Source organism: Phoenix dactylifera, chromosome 17 (assembly GCF_009389715.1).
Source record: "Phoenix dactylifera cultivar Barhee BC4 chromosome 17, palm_55x_up_171113_PBpolish2nd_filt_p, whole genome shotgun sequence".
Lineage (NCBI taxonomy): Eukaryota > Viridiplantae > Streptophyta > Magnoliopsida > Arecales > Arecaceae > Phoenix > Phoenix dactylifera.
Genome location: NC_052408.1, coordinates 3,039,753 through 3,056,803, shown reverse-complemented (window position 1 = coordinate 3,056,803; position 17,051 = coordinate 3,039,753). Strand labels below are relative to the sequence as shown.

General features: G+C 38.2%; 1 protein-coding gene across 2 annotated transcripts; it reads right to left on the bottom strand.

Annotated features, from left to right (window-relative positions):
- Positions 1-2,599: 2,599 nt before the first annotated feature.
- Positions 2,600-15,766, bottom strand: LOC103720729 (beta-amylase 8). 2 transcript variants are annotated; one of them, XM_008810571.4, is made up of 10 exons: positions 15,295-15,766; positions 14,145-14,366; positions 13,493-13,567; positions 11,355-11,558; positions 7,856-8,050; positions 7,098-7,262; positions 5,848-6,108; positions 5,119-5,331; positions 4,776-4,998; positions 2,600-2,778 (listed from the first exon to the last, which is right to left on the bottom strand). In XM_008810571.4, exons 1-10 carry the CDS (start codon positions 15,682-15,684, stop codon positions 2,771-2,773), a joined length of 1,956 nt encoding a protein of 651 aa, XP_008808793.1. In that variant the 5' UTR covers positions 15,685-15,766; the 3' UTR covers positions 2,600-2,770. The 2 variants fall into 2 exon arrangements, with proteins under 2 accessions (XP_008808793.1, XP_008808792.1); XM_008810570.4 differs by lacking the exon at positions 2,600-2,778 and adding an exon at positions 4,094-4,429 and having other exon boundaries at positions 15,295-15,765.
- Between the last annotated feature and the right edge of the window lie 1,285 nt (positions 15,767-17,051).

Here is a 17,051-nt window from a genome sequence, read left to right as displayed (position 1 = left end):
TTTTCTAGGCTTGATACACTCCAACTCAAGATTTGGATGGATCTTTCTTAGTTTTAACTCTTGAAACTGGTTACAACAAAGTATGAGAATTTGTAAAAGAAATAAACTAAAGCTCCCTAAAAGAAATTTGATGGAGAGTTGATGGAGCTTTTGAAAGTAGCTGGTTGGCCTTAAATGGCTTTGAATGCTCTGCGCCAAATCTTATTGACAGTGAAAGATATAATCTTTAAGCTCACACTTAAAGCACTTAAATATTTTTTGTTTTTCTCTTTCTTTTCTTTTCTTTTTTGTTCTTCTCTCTCTTTTTGTTCTTCTTTTCTTCCTATCATCACCTCTGTCTTTCTTAGGTATTCTTATGCATTTATAGCTTCAAAAAGTAGTTGGAAGATGTTTCTACCTGTTAGACAGATTGAATGAGTCATTGTGAGATGAAACAATCGTTCTATTCTTATAGAAAAATTAGTCGTTACTATTGTCATGTGCAAATGGGTTGACTCAACATCTTCAAGAGTCGGCTCGTGATCTTTAGAGATCGACTCATGATCTGCAAGGTTGGACTCAGGACAACTCTTGTTTTTGTTGCGTTGTCTTTCACCTGTGGTCATTGTGGAGCCGACTATTTTATTCTTTAGGGTCGACTTGTCCATGACTAGGGTCGACTCGCTAACATACTAATTTTGGTTGCTTTCTGTCTTCTATTTGTGGCTATTCTAGGATCGACTTTTGTTCAACAAGAGTCGGCTCATGATTTATAAGGGTCGGCTCATGAAAATGTAGTTTTTCACCTTTTTCTGTTTTTCTTCTAAGACTATTGTAGGATCGACTCGTGCATGCGTGCCCGTCTTTATTAATGTGCCAAGGTCAACTTGTGTTTTTCTGGGGTCAACTATTGAAACTATACAAAATTAAAGTTTTCTATTTTTGCCTTGGGACATTCAAGAGTTAGCTCGTAGTAGGCCTGTTAACGAGCCGAGCTGCTCGGGCTCGGCCCGTTAAAAGTCCGACTCGAGCTCGGCTCGTTAGTCAAACGAGTCCAAGCCCAAGCCTAGAATGAGATCCGTTTAAATTCGAGCTTGAGTTTGAGCAGTTCACAAGCCCAAACAGGCTCGTCACTTAACGTTGTCTGCTATCAAGCACGAAGCACGCCGAGCTGCTCCGTGCTTTGGATTTGGTTCAAACATTTTTTTTTTTTAATTCCCTCTTCCCTCCCCCCCCCCCCCACCTGGCCAGCTTTTACACGCCCACATCCCGTTACCGTACAGAATGCCGTACAAAACCAGTTTTCCTCTTCCCTCAAGCAAAAATCTGCCACTGTTACTCAGCTGCAGCAATTAAACCCCCTTGAAAAGACGTCGCCGCCCCCCTTAACAACGTCACAGCTGTAGCACTGCACCATCCCATCTCCCGCACCCCCAGCAAGCCAACCTAACCCCGTAACCCGTGCTCTTTTTCCACAAAGGACAAGGGCTAACAGTAATTATTCCTCGGTCAGTATAGGCTCCTCCTACTGCGTCGCGACACATGGCCAATAATACTATAAAATCCTAATATATATTCTTTTAGTTTGAATGAACCATCCTGTTCCCCACATCTGACTGTAATCATCACCATCTACAGGATGTAACGTTTCTTTCGTAAAAGGTCTCACTGTCGTGTTATTTAATGTGGATTTTTATTATGGGGCTCGAGCCCGAGCTCGAAACGAGCTTTACGAATCTAAGTCCGAGCTTTTCTTTTACCAAACAAGTCCGAGCTCGAGCTCAATACAGAGCTCGGTACCGAGCCCGAGTTCTGTGAAACGAGCCAAGCCTGAGCCTCCCCAAGCTCGGGCTCGGCTCGACTCGTTAATGTGCCTAGCTCGTAGTGTTTTTGAGGTCGACTCCTCTAGCACAACTTCATAAACTTAAGTCTCATTCTTCCATATTAAGAGTTCTAAATTGATATCTTTTTGACTTTTTGTGAGCATTCTAGTACACTTTAAACAAGTGATTAGTAAACTTTGTACTCAAACATTTTGTATCATCAAAATCAAGCCTTTTAGGTCAACAATTTTTTCTTTTTGAAAAATAACAACCATTGAGTATATATATATATTTTTTTGGCATGAATACCCTTCTAAAAATTTAAATTTACATGAATACCCTCTTACAATTTATATTTATTTTTATATCCTCATAAAATAATGTTTTTGCACAAATGCTCCTAATATAATGATTCATCTAACATCGTTAATAAAAATCATATTTATTTTAATTAAAAATAAAATAAAATTTTGAAATTATTTTTTTGTCCTCTATTGCGATCATCTTATAAATGTTTTTTTTTTTTGCACATCTACCCATTAAGAGTATTTTAGTCATTTTAATTTAAAATTATTAATTTTTAACGGTATTAAATGGCGTGGGTACATATGTAAATACAAGAATAAAAAAGGGGTAGAATAGCAAAATAAGTGTTTTACGACGATATATATGCAAATATTAATTTTGGAAGGATATTCATGCAAAATTCGATATGTAGTAGGGTATTCATGCAAAAAATCTCTTAATAATATATTTACTCATATCCCAAACAGTTTTTACAATTCTTGTGCAGGACATCTGAAGCTCAAATATTTGAAATGTTGTCCATCGTTTTGATAATAGTCTATTTTATGTTAATGCAAAGGGAGAAGTGATGCATGAGCCGGTGGCTGTCCAGTTTTGTTGCTGTCATTGAGGCATCTCTTGGTAGCTTGAGTAGTGGTTGAATCTTGAAAGTTTTAAGCACTCTAATTTCCTGCATAACAACACAAGTTAACCTTTGGGAAGCATATCTTATAAGGAGTCCATGAAGAATCTGAGTACATATTCATGTGTAGAAATGCCTGATTTTGTTGGAAGCATGTGTATTTAAAATTGGCAATTCCTGATTTTGCTGAGGATGTGTATGTTAAACAAAAACGGTCTCCCCTCTGAGGATCTGGCACCTAAAATCTTGATGTGGGAATGAATGATTCAAGTATATTGACAGCTTAACCAATTCAAAAGCCGGATGCCTTTGAATAAGGAATTGTTATGATCTTTGCCAAGGTTGCAGCCCAAACAGATCTTCTGCAAGAAAGTGTTTGTTGTAATCATGTGGAAAATTATGATTCAGCTGGATGACTGTGATCAAATACCATAATAATCTGGCAACAATCTGAACCACTACCCTGCGAACAGGATTTCCAACTACTGCAACTGGGCAGTGCTAGCCCTTTGCAACCACTCTCTGGATAGTTTTAATAGGCCTTCCAATCAAGGGGTTGCAGTATGGATTGCTTTATTTGATCATACGATATGCCAAAAGAACCGTGAGAACAAAAGCACGACTTTGTAGCATAAAAAACATTTTTACAGGCCTTCTGATCAAGGGGTTGCATTGTAGATAGCTCTATTTGATGAACTCTTGTGCCGAAAGAAGCATAAGGGGAAAAGCATGACTTGTTAAACAAGTATGGAACTATGCGGCTATCAAAACAACCTCGGACAAACTCATGAGTACAAATCTGAAGATGATGTTCACATCCCACCATATCTAAAGAAGGGTATTCTAGCACATAAAGCTACTACTATTGCAAGATCTGCAAAAAGTCAGATATATGCAGCCCTATTTTTGTATGCAAGAAAATTATTTTCATATTTCCAACTTATGACATATAAGTTACAACAGAGCAATCTTGTTGTTCCCTCTTTTTTTCCTCAAATGTGAAAAATATAATGTGGCCAGGAGCCCATATCTCATCGGCCCTCATAATACTAAAACCACTAGGAAAGGGACTGAGAATGGTCTTGGGTTTTTTGTCCAAAGACCGGCTTACCTTCAGCAGCCACATCCCTGTACGGCCTCAAGGTGACATGTACATCTCTAGCCAATGGCAAGAGACGCACCACATTACTCCGTAGAAACTGGACAATAGGACCTGACACCAACCTCTCTCATGTCTCAAACTAAAGAAATACTGTTCCAGACTTCCAGTCAGCCAAAAAAAAAAAAGTTCATAACACTCAGTAGCATATTTCATATAAAGTGTTTTTTTTCCTGCTCTATTTCTTTAAAAAAAATCCCAAGGAACAGGGAAAAGAAAATTTAAATTTCCTTTTGGTAGTATAGATTAGTAAATTGAAGGTACAGAATTCCATGGTTAAGCATCCTCAAAGATAAGGATCAATCATGACAGAATATTTGGCCGGTAAAGTGGGGAACATAATCAAGCATCAATAAATACTTGGGTTGCTTAAACTACAAGGTTCTCAGGCCAACCAACCAATATTAAGGATCGCACATCTACAGGTGCTGTCAGCTGTCACTGTATTGGCAGTTATGTTTCCTTCCATCTCCTTTAACTGTGGATAGTCTGAAATATTGCAGCATGGCAATTAAGTTTGGACATCACTAGTAACTTCCCCTGCGGATTAATTGCTCAAGTAAGATTCTAACTAATGAAAGGTAATTTCACACACATCGTAAGTGCTGAGAAGAGGAATGCATGCCAAGGTAGGATAACAGAGGTTAACATAATTTGAAGAACAGGAAATCATGAATGCAGAAATGCCCATTGCTAACTAGCAGTTAAAAGTCAATACAAAACCCACCCAAACATAAAGGGCAATATAGGAGATGATAGTAGACTTGGAGCCAAATAATCCTTGCCATTTCTTAACTATTCCCACTGAGAAAACAATGGTGTTTGTCATCACCATCGTTGTTGTAGGGCATTGCTTATAAGACTATATGCAATAGATCATACTTACCATGCATGCATTTGATGAAATTGTCCAGTTCTGAGAAGCACATTTCTCTTTGCATGAACACAGGAGCCAGCTGTTGGTATGTGAAGAAAGAGAGGTGGCGACGGTCGGGATCATTTCTTGGTTTTGCATTTTCTATGATTCTGATATATGTCTCTCTATCGTGACATGGAAGAATGCTCTGAGCAGCTACTGTTACACCACGGTCCCAGGCAGAATTCAGCGCCTAGAAAAGCAAATGCAAATCAAAACCTATTCTAGGTCAGTATCAGAAAAGGACATGTGGATGCAGGAATAATGAAATAACTACAGAGATCAAGGAGGAAAAATAGAAAATTATTGCAACCTGCCAGCTTAAACCTTCTGAGTCAGCCAATGCTTCATCATTTTCATGAGCCAAGGCCTGTGTCCCACAGCAGACAAATTTCATAGTAACAGAATGTTTCTTCAGCATGTCAAAAATCGGAGAATAGCCATCTTGGTTTGTAGGATTATAGAATCCTGCTGTAAGCTCCGCAGCATGGCTGGCAGTCTTGTACCACCAGTATACTGCTGGAATCTGCATTAGTCATATAGTTAAAAAATTATGTTTCAGCAATCAAATTTCACAGAGGTCAGCAAAATATTTATGTCCAATTATATAGAAGAACTTCAAGATATGATACAGAAGATCCTTATCCCTTGGATCCAGGTTAAATACCACTCACATAGCGAATGGTCCCACAAGTGACAAGCATTAACCTATATATTTTGGGTTGGTATTATAACTATTTCTGTCTTAATTTCTATCAATGGAAATATAATCGGCTGATCTCTTTAAAGTTACTATCAAGGTATTAAATGCATATATTGGAGCATTTATCAGCCTACATTAAATGTAGTTACTATTTAATGTGACAAGTAGCTTTTAAACAGAAATCTGTAGAGGAATTACATAGATTGGAAAGCCAAATGCCTACAACTTCAAAATGATCCAGATTATAAGCAATTAAACAAGCTTTAGCAGAAAAAATCCAGTAAAAGTAATGAGAAATTGAGTTATAGTAAAAGGATTACCAAAATAACTTAGGCATACCTTCACAACTATTTGTGTCCCTTCAAATGCAAGGTTTGCAAGCGATAATACTTGATCTGCATGGTCAATTAGGGTTTGTGCATACCAATGAAGGAAAAAACGTCCATAGTAGCTGTCGTAATCACCTCTATCACAGAAGAATCCAGTTTCATGTGGCCTTGAATTATAATGGCCAGCATTATCAGGCCCCCTGGCCCAGAATGTATGTCCACGCAACTTTGCTGCTCGTCGCAGATTCTGCTGCATGTACTTGTCATAGCACTGCCAAAGGTACATATCAATGAGAGGAAAGTAAACATTTTTCCAGCATCTGATTAATACTTACACTTATAATGTAATGGAATGAGATACATTTAAAAAAAACTGGATTCCTTTATTAAATTCCATGAAATATTAAAATCAAAAGTATGCTTTGTCATCTTACTCTTGGTGGTGGTGTCTCATTAAAATTTGAAGAGCCAGACATATCTGATAATACTTAAGGGCTCACCTAACAAGAGATTATATATGTCAAATCATTCAAGGATATATGTCCAATCTAAAAGGTCACTCCACATTTCGTAACAGTGATAACCAAGCGTCGACAAGTACCAATAGAAATTCCAAAACAGAACCAAAAGAGCTTCCTAAAGCTCAAATAAACACTTGTCCAACTTTCAACCAAGAAGTTACAGCTGTTTTATAAGAAGAAATCCAAATGAAAATACAATTCTTCCATGTTATAGTAGTGGCATTGGCCCTTACAATTGTATCACACTCAATCAATGTGTTAAAACAAGAATTTCCTTTTATCTGTTGATTGCATGACTTAGATATGTTGCGGCAGGCATTGGAGAATGCGCTAAGATATCTAGTTGTAGTCTCAGCGGTTTTGGCCTTTTCCCTGGATGGCTAGGATTCACTATAGGATTGAGTTCTCTACCACCAGTAAATATAATCCTAGAGAGCAATGATCTGGTGCTTTAACCTGAGTTAAATATTATGGAAGAAAGTTTGTTACTGTGTATATTGGCTATCTTTTGATCTATTCTAGTTATTTATTTATCTACAAACATTAAATATACTGTTTTGGGAAGAAGTCTTAAACGCAAGGCTATTAGATTGAATTCTGTAATTTAGCTTTGCAAGAGAGTCATGGGTATTTCTTTACACTTGTCATGCATCTGGTAGAAAGTTATGAAAATGAAAATTGTAATTTCTAAGCAAACATATAGATGGGAAATAGTACAGGTTAACCTCAAAACAGATACCTGAAACTCACCGATACCAGGGTACCTCCATCCCATTCTTTCTGGATGTGATGGGTATTTCAACTCCCCTGAAGTACCTAGTCCAATTTCAACAGCAGTAATGAGACCCTCTTCAAATAAGTTATTGAATTCCATACGGAAGCTTCTCATGAAGTCAAAGCAAACCTGCATAGAATAGATTCAAATAAGTACCATTTGAAAACTCAAAATCTGTTCAAACTATCTACACCAAACAATGCCATAATATGTTTATAAGAAGTGAAAATAATGTGCTATAAAGAAATTGTTCAGGTTCCAAAAAAAGCTTCCAAATATAATAACTGCAAAAAATCTCTCTGATGGCTTCTTCTAAGGCTCCTAGTAACATTAAGGAAAAGTAAAAAAATGAGAGTCCATGCATAAAGCAGGTTTTGGTAGCAAATAGAAATGCAGACAGAAGACAACCCCAGATGTACATAATAAATGCAAATGACATGCATACAATATAATAAGTGCAAACCTATCTATGATGGCTTCTTATAAGGCTCCAAGGAACATTAAAGAAAATTCAAAAAAATCCATGCGTAAAGCAAGTTTGTGATCGGAAATAAAAATGCAGAGAGAAGAATAACATGCATCTACTCCTTTTTCATTTTTTTAATTAATCAGTTCAAGTTTTCTCTTTTCTTAGATCAAATTTTGTTCAAGAAAAAGAAAAACTAATATAATGTAGAGGAGTAGATTTATCAGAAGAAAGTATGCTAATAGTAATCAAATACCTCAATTCCAGTTCTTCCTCTTAATATGCGTTCCTTGTCAATACCCCAAGAAAGACATTCTGTGTTTCTCCTCCCTTCACGATCTGTGAAAAATATATCCTGATTATCTTTTCCAATCTCTAGAACCCACTTCGGAAGGGAAATTAATATTTCACCAGATCCATTTCCTCCACACTCATGAAATGCCATTACAACCTTCAAAAGTTTGTAAAAAGTTACAAGCAATTTAAGGATATCCAGCAAATGTCATCTATGCTTTTTAGATGAAAAGTTAAAAATTATTCTATTTATAAAGCATCAAAGTAGAGAAAAATCCATTTAACAGTAAGAATGCGTTTGTGCCCGATAGCTATTGCTTAAATGTATGCTCACTTACATCAATCTGCTTTGAATATTATGGAGTATGGACTAATAGAAAGTATTTTTTTTTCTCAAGCGTCAATTTTTTCTAAAGACAGTTATTTCTTAGAACAGACCAATAGGATTTTCATCCTGAAAACACTATCAGTCAGATGGGAATGATAGAATAACAGGTTTTGAAACATGTTAGCAGTTCTCTTTTCTGAGATGGGAAGAAAAAAAATGTGCCAGCAGTTATCAGTATTCATTCAAATAAAGGTCCGCATTCTTGCTATTTTTTCCACAGTGGACTAGAGATGTAGCATACAGACTAATGTCCATATGCTTATGTACTATAAGGACAAGGTTTATGAACAAATATACTAAAAGCACTTTAGTCATGTTGTATACAGAATTTTAAAAAAAGGCATGTGCAACACATCCAAATGCATTGAAGGAGGCAAAGGAGGGGGCAGGGGATCATTTTTACTAATCTTTTCACCAAGTATCAACTCAATCAGTTTTCCTATTGACAAATGTAATAAAGTACACCTGGTTTGACATCATGGTTGCTTCCATTATTGAATTTCTGAAAATAATTTCGAGTCCAAAGCTTACCTTCTTCCTTCCTTCCCCTACTCACAAATGAACATGTCCAATCTCCATTCTGTTGTCTAACACTCTGGAGTCTGTTCCTGATCTTCATCTGTCATATAAGTCAAGGATGCCTCATTTTTATCTTCACTGAAGTTTGCCAAGTGTAACATAATAATCCATTTTTTACCTGCATAACTTTCAGTGACTAATCCATAGCAGCATGATTTATAAATTTGAAATCCTTCTAGTAAACGTCAACCTCATTTGTTACTACTACGTTGTCTAAGCATCTAATTTTCATCTAAATTGATTTGAATTTGGTTTCTTCAATCTATCAACAGTAAACTGTTCATGAAAACAAAATTCTATATTTTTCTTCCAATTTTAATTTTTCTACAATTTCATTTAGTTTGGCTTCTTGATTACGCAGTTGCTATAGTCCAAAGACTCTTTAAGTGGGCTGACTTACCACTCCATTGCAACTTGCAAGATATAGATTTCTCATGAGGAACATGGCATTGGTAATAGAAGCACAGTCTCATGGCAGTTATTGACTCCTTTAAGTCCAAGATATTCAAAAAAAAATTCTGTATACAACTTTCCTCATCTTTCTGTTTCCCCTCCAAGAAGTTGGCTTTACTATTTTAAAGCACTAGCATAGACCACCTTAAATCCACAAAATTACTTCTCTCTTTCCACTTTCAACTATTAAATTCTTCAAGGGTGACTACAGAAAATGTTTCAGTTCCACCTTCTTTTTCCAAATTCATGTGCCATAAAAAAGCTAAATCAGACACTATCTAGCTGCATGTTCACTGAAGACCCCAAATATGCCATGTATTGAAGGAATGTATCCTGCTCTTGGGACAGTACTCGCTTCAATCTAGGCCATTCTAAGCCTAAAACTTTTAGAATATCATACACACACACACCCCAAATATGCCATGGATTATGTGCGTGCACGTATGTGTATGCGTGTGCGTGCGTGTATGTGTATGTGTATGTATATATATGTATATATATGTATATATATATATATACACACATACGTATGTGCATAAGCATATGCATATGGATATATGGGTATATGGATATTGATATTTATATGGATATCTGTACATATGTGTGTGTGTGTGTGTGTGTCTATCTTCGACAGTTGAACATAGCTTTTACTGTCACACCATTTTTATTGACAAATGCAAATCTTCTCTAAATGTTGTTATTACTAGTATATCATTTATTATTTCAAAAGGTTTTCTTTTACTATTCTAATTTTAGGGTTAAATGTTGCCTTGATTTTCTTCCTGCATTTGGATCCTTCCTGACCAAGTTGGTCTCGACCATTTATTACATTTCCCGACTAGATCCTCTTTCCACAAATTTCATCCATTATGTTAACCTAAAGGTATTCCAGTAAGCTGATAAAAGTAGGTCTTTCTCCTAACAGCCACACTTTTCCTGCAATCATTAAATCTTCACCTCTATACTTCATTTGGCTTGACATTATTCCTTTAGTCCAATGTGTTAACCTAGAAATCTTTCAATAAGTTATGAGATGTGGGTGTTTGTCCTCGCAGCCACTTTTTATCTTTTTCGCAACTTTCAAACCTTTACCTCTATACTTCCAAGAGAGATTTCTTGATGTTCTTCATCTACTATATATGATGTGTGAGAGAATAAGTCACAGAGGAGGAACCTCCTATCTTCCAGTCACAGACTTGCAGTACTGAAGTTCAAGTTCACATGTCATATATTCCTCCTCCACTTCTCCCTCCAAATAAATAATACTAATAGTAATAATAACAATAATAATAATAATAACAGAAGAGCCTTCTTCTTTTAAACATTTACAAAAATCAAACGTTCTTCCTACATTTAAATGATGGATATGCAAACCAATCATCAATTCTTATTTTAGATTTTATTTTTACATGCCAATTATCCTGGAGAGAAAATAAGAGACTCAGTCACCTCATCTTATAAGAATTTATTTATCCACATTAACTATAATGATTAAGACATAATAACCTATACTGAAAATAATGTGGATTTACATAAATTCAAATAGTGAGACATGCCCCAGCCAACACTAAAAGAAGTGGTCCAAAATGTTATATTAAACTTAAAAAAAGGGAGAATATTATAACCAATCTGTTGTCAAGATGAAATTTAGTAAACCAATGAATGTGACTCTAGCGTATCACAGCACAAAACATGCAAATCAAGGTCCAAAATTTTCAATGGTAGAAGCAGGGTTCAATATTTCATTATTGGCAACACAGAACCATGATTGTTCTTTAAAATCTATTTATGCAAGGCAGAGCTCCAATCATCTAACATCATAGATTACTGATGTATAATTTTATCTAAAACTTTTCAATTTTGGTACTTCTCAATTTTGGTGCCAAAAAAAGGACTTTTGGTGATGGCATTAAGGGATAAACATATAATAGTGCAAGTAGTAACAAACATTTTAGCTGAAGTGCTGATGAAAAGCATAAAATACGAAAGGAAATCCTGCATACATGTGTCATATATCATAATAAGCATTTTGAAGCCTGACCTGCAACTTCAGGTTAAACTCTCGAATGATATTAAACAGGTCACCATAACCAGACCATTCGTATTTTTGTGGACTCCAGCCTTCCACAATTCCCCACCAACAATCTACAACCACTCCATCAACATTTAAAGACTTCAGATGCCTTAGTTCTTGTCGTGTAGCTTCTGGGTCCACCAGTTGGCAGTAACTGTTGATAATGCTAGTCTACAACAGTTGCAACCAAGAATTCATTAAATGGAATCTAGATATGGCAACCAAATTTAATATTTTGTCCTGGAAGTAAATTGGCACTAGTGCAGCTTATCAAGAGGAGGAAAAAGGATGAAAAAGGAATGACAAGAAATCATGGGGTTCAAGAAGTATTTCTATTCATAATTTATTTGTGCCAAAATGGAGATAAAAGCATATACTTTGTAACACAAAGAGCACTCTTATGGCATGCAAGGGATCTCTCTTCCACATATTCTTCTTAGGAAGCTTTTCAATTTCAAATTTTGTTCTTGCTGCTTGTGCAGGAAAGACGGACAACTTAGGGATACAAGGAGACAACTAGTAGTTTCATCCAATCCTCCATTGCAGTGAGTGAATTATAGCAACATTCATAGATTTACTGCCATAGGTGATGTACAAACAATCTATATTTCTATGTATTTTCCCAAATGTTATTATTCAAGTATATCGCTGATGATTGAGAGTTTGCTGTTACTCTGTTAAGTCTTGCTTGAGTTGAATCAGATTAGTATCAAAGAAAGTTTCCTGCCACTTTTTTTTTTCATGAGGCTCAAACTGCAAGCTGGAGATCATCAATAAAGACAAAATTTCTACCAGGCAAGAGGGTTATAATCTTCCTTAAAAGCAGGTACCTTTTAAGATGATTATCACAAGCTTAGGAACAGATTGATCGAGACTCAAAAAGATCCATACAAGATTTGGTTTTAATGCCTATAGGTCAAACGTTGCTGGACCATCATTTAAGCTATCATTAGTATGGTCAATAGTTATATCCTAACCGGACAACCATTTAACCTATCATGCAACCTAGCATTTGGTGCTAATAGTTTTTAACTCAGGAATAACATTTTCCTTAACATTCTTATCTATTCTTTTTTTTTTTTTACCTCCATTGATATATAATTTTCTCTTTCTTTTTGCAAAACTTACCACTGGAGCTACATCACAATGACTTGGAAATTTCATGAAGCAATGCTGAGTTTTTGGAGTTGAATATTCCAGCCATGGAGAGGCTAAAGCCACGACTCACATGAAAGCATGTGTTCAACAAGAGGAGAATGGTGCAATCAAGGTCCGCCGTACCGGTACCGGTCGGCGTACCGGTGGCCGGCCGGACCGGTACGGTACCGGTCCGGTCCGGTACGTACCGGCCGGTACCGGTCCGGTACGTACCGGCCGGTACGCGGTGGTTTCAAAAACCACAGCGCGCGGCGCTGTGGTTCTATAAAAAAAAATCGTACGGGCTCCGAACCGGCCGGTACGGGCCCGAACCGGCCGGTTCGGATAAAAAACCGGGAATACCGGTTTTTTATCCGTTCCGGTACCGGTCTAGGACCGGACCGGTACGTACCGGCCCGTACCGGCCGGTACGGGCTGGTACGGCATTCCATGGGTGCAATAAATAGAGAGAGAGAGAGAGAGAGATGGCAATTTGAATTTGAGAACTATTGAGGATTGAAATTTCAATGCGAATGCAAACACAATGTACAAATAAGGTGTTAAGACATGCTACTTATCTACCTTCCCTGAGAGGATTTTTGACCTTATAGGTTCTTTCTGCCTACTTGTGCAAGAACAGCTATACAAACTACAGTTCAGAAGAGTCCATGCTGGAGCAATCCAATCCCTCCGCTAGTGTGAACAATATGACGATATTAGGTCTAACTTTGTTCAACTGTGTATGTTATTCAAAGTAATGGAGTTTTGTGTGATTTGCCTTTTACAACATGGTCTACATCAGTTGCATGTGCAATCTTGAATAATGAAAGTTTGGGAGATTAAAATCTAATGAGAACAGCATGACAAGAAAGAAAGAATAGATGGATGGAATAAATAGTCAATTTAATGGCATTTCATTGTTGCAAAAGGAGGGGGGTAATCAAAAAAGGATAGTGGTTGCTACTTACAGGAAGCATCACATAAACTGGAATATATGGAGTTCCAACAAAATCACCATCATGCTCTGCAGGGTCTCGCATCAACTGAAGTTTAACCATCAACAAACAATAGTAAAATATGTTAGAATGTAAAACAGATTCTAGGTCAGGTATCTGCACACAGCAAAGGCCAATGGCACAAGGACAGCAGTTTTACTCCCAATGGATAGCAGTAGTTTCTAACAACAAATTAGCATAATAAACAAAAATCTTCTTGTTGACATAAGGTGGATTTATTCCCAGAACCTAATTGCTGGCATGTTCAAGTCTCCAACATGATAAAGTAAGTTGTTCTGCAGGCTCTCTCATAGCCTGCATACTTGGGACACGGCCTGCTTTTTTGATGTTAATATTGTTAACATCGAGGTGCTCAAGCAATTCAAACTTTCTTTTGACCAGGTATCTATATGTGCAATATTTTTTATTATATAATATGCAATTAGGTACCTGACTGTTATAAAGCTAGAAATTTGCTTGTACATGGCGTACATAAATTCTGCATATCAGCTGATTATTTAAATACTAAGATAGAATGTATAACTGCTGCATATGTTTGTGAAATCTTCCGGCTATTGTTGCCCTATGAATATCAGTCAAGATGCAAAATTTCACACTCTTTTACCTGATCAGCTTCCATGCGTTCTGGTGAGTTGTTTGGGCTGGCATTTATATATTTCTCACTTTTTGAAGATCCTTCTGCAACAACTGAATCTAGAGATGCCGGGGATAAATTCTCATCAATCCGGAGAAGAGATGCCTGAGAGTCTAATGTTGCTTTTATGGAACTGTTCTTCAAAGAAATGGTGGAGAGGGGGCTTTCAATTGACCTAACAGGAAATGGTGCCTGCATGCAGATAATTCACCCAGTAACTACCATGCTTGCAGAAGATGAAGCGACACACCTAACTGAGGTTTATATTTTTCCCAAAATTTCATTAAAAAATCATTATAGACCCTGTCTTTTTTGCTGTTTAACTACATAATCCAGCCCAAGGAGTCATCAAAAATAACATTGTTTGACCTAATCAATCGAATGCTAAAAAATTCTTTTACGATTCAAAAATCACTCTATGAATAACATTTTTGAGGCAATGCCCAACAAGTCCCATAGGGTATTGTCCATAATTTTAACAACTAACATGCAAGTTGTTCTAGCCCAAGTAACTTCTGCAGCTGTCCAACTACAAATCACTGCATAACTTGGAAGTAATGCGGCCATGGAAGATTCACCATCAGTCTCCATTAAATGATTGTCCGACCATGCTGTTTGCATGATCCCACCAGCTTCGACAAGCGACCAGCTAACTATCTGCGAGGAGCTGTTTGACTGCAAACGTTTTATTGCAGGAATTTTTTTTTTCTATAAGTACAAAGACGGTTCAGGCGAAACAGAAGCAGAGTACATTCGTTTTACGACTAGTTCAGACGAAACAGAACGAAGGAATATCGACCCTTCCTTTGGAAACCCAGCAATGGCAACATCAACCTAGTCATAGAATTCTTCTCGATGCCCCACCAGTTTTACAGAGGAAGCCTAGCAGACCCATCACGATACATTCCACATCTAGATTAAGTAGAAGAAGGGGAGGGGGAAAAAAAAAACAAACCAACCAAACTCCGGGGTTTTGTCAAGAAAAAGAGTGAGATAGCAAAAATCAACCAACCATAGCGAAAGCCCCCATCTTCACGACACAGAAAGACATGGAGCGGAAGTAGTATTGGACAGAAAGAGCGAGAGAAGGAAAGGGGGGAAAGAGTGGAGTCGAGCATACCAGTGGAGTAGGGGGCGGAGGCGGTGGCTGAGGGGGCGGGGCCGCGACGGCGACCGGGGAGGGGCGGTAGGTGGTGCCGTCGGGATCGACGGTCCAGCCGGCCTCGCGGGCGAGGGCGGCGAGGACGTCGTTCATGTCGGCGCGGGCGGGGAGGAGGAAGTGGCCGTACTGGCGGAGGCCGGCGAGCATGCGGCTGGTGATGGACCGCCGGTGCCGCTCCCGGAGCTTCGTCCGCTCCTTCTCCTTCTCCCGCTCCTTCCGACACTTCCCCGACCCACCCGCCGCCGCCGCCGCCGCGAACCCCCGAGGGCGGCGCTGGGGGTGCTGGTCGGAGCTGTGGTCGCTGTGCTGCCGCTGCTGCTGCTGCTCCAGGTCCTGCTTCACGTTCATCGCTCGCCCCTCCCAAATCCCACCTCTAAGCCCTCCTCTTTTCTCTCTCCACCGTCCCTCTCGCTCTGGTTATTATTGGTGTGAGGGTTTTCTTTTCCTTTCCTTTTTTTTTTCCTTTTTTTTCTTGGGACGGGGGGCGGGGGCACTTTCACATAGCAGTTCTTACTGGACTTCCATCCCATCAGAATGCTCAAGCCCACTTTCACATAGCAGTTCTTACTGGACTTCTCCAATCAGAAGAATGCTCGATGCGGAGAGAAATAGCTGTATATTGGGCACCACGATCGATTTTACTCATATCCTCATGTTCAAACAGCAGCCGAAGCCACATTTTCTGTTTTGATTGTTTGTTTAGAACAGAAAAGGGGAGGGGTTTTTTTTTTTTTTCCGGTGAAAGTATGCGCCGTTTGCTTCCTATATTTTCGAGCGAAGGGCGTTTTGGTTGCCGGACAAAGGATGGGCAATTGGGGATTGGGGAGAATTAATTAATTAGAAACTACGGAGTAGTGAGTACATACATATGGGCGGTAGAGTTAGAAAGAATGGTAAAGATGGATAGAATACTGTGTGCTGTGCTCGCTGCTTATCTTCGAGATCTGGTCGCTATACAAACTACGTGCAGGTTGGGAAGCCATTGTGCGTTCCAAATATGGAGATTCTTGCTTCATTCTTGAATGAGATTCTCTGACCGTCATTCAATGGTTAAAGAAGATATCCCATTTTGCCGCAGTATTTCTTTTGCTTGAAGAGATCTTTCTGTTAACATCATCGCTTCAGAACTTCACGATTCATCATGTTATGAGATAAGGTAATGTTGCTGATGGATCTCGTATTCACCCGGAGTTGGCCTTATTGCTGGAAGCTGATGCAAGAGAAATGTGCTATCCTCGCCCCCCATAAAACGATACTTGATATCTTGTCATTTCTTTCTTTCTTTGATTACTTTCCTAGTGGTTTCTATTCAGATTACCGAAAAATAAAAAAGTAGCGTCGCCGAACCGACTTTGCCACTTGGCGTGGAAGAAGTATTCTTGCCCTACTTCACCCATGATCCGTTAATGAAATAAAATTGGTTTATGAAATTCTTCCGTATGACCTATTGCTTGAATTCAGCATCGGAGGAAATAGAAACTTTAGTGTGCTTCCTCCAAATAGTAGATATTTTATAGCTCCATGGATATTAAAGTATATTTTCCAAGCCCTTTCCCATGCATACCAAATAAGAAGGCTCATTTTCGGGGGGAAAAAAATGCAGCAGAATGTTTGATAAGCAACGATCTACCAGGGACTTTTAATTTCTTACCGAGCTTATATACTTTTTTCTTAAAAATATTTTGTATATATAATGCACATGCCAAGAAAAACTT

Bases quoted from the DNA above. Each gene is read 5' to 3' on its own strand.
- LOC103720729 (XM_008810570.4), bottom strand. From the start codon at position 15,684: ATGAACGTGAAGCAGGACCTGGAGCAGCAGCAGCAGCGGCAGCACAGC. The intron at 14,367-15,294 runs GTATGCTCGACT...ATCTGCATGCAG, and splicing joins CTCCGCCCCCTACTCCACTG to GCACCATTTCCTGTTAGGTC. The intron at 4,430-4,775 runs GTAAGTATGATC...ATTAATCCGCAG, and splicing joins TTTCATCAAATGCATGCATG to GGGAAGTTACTAGTGATGTC.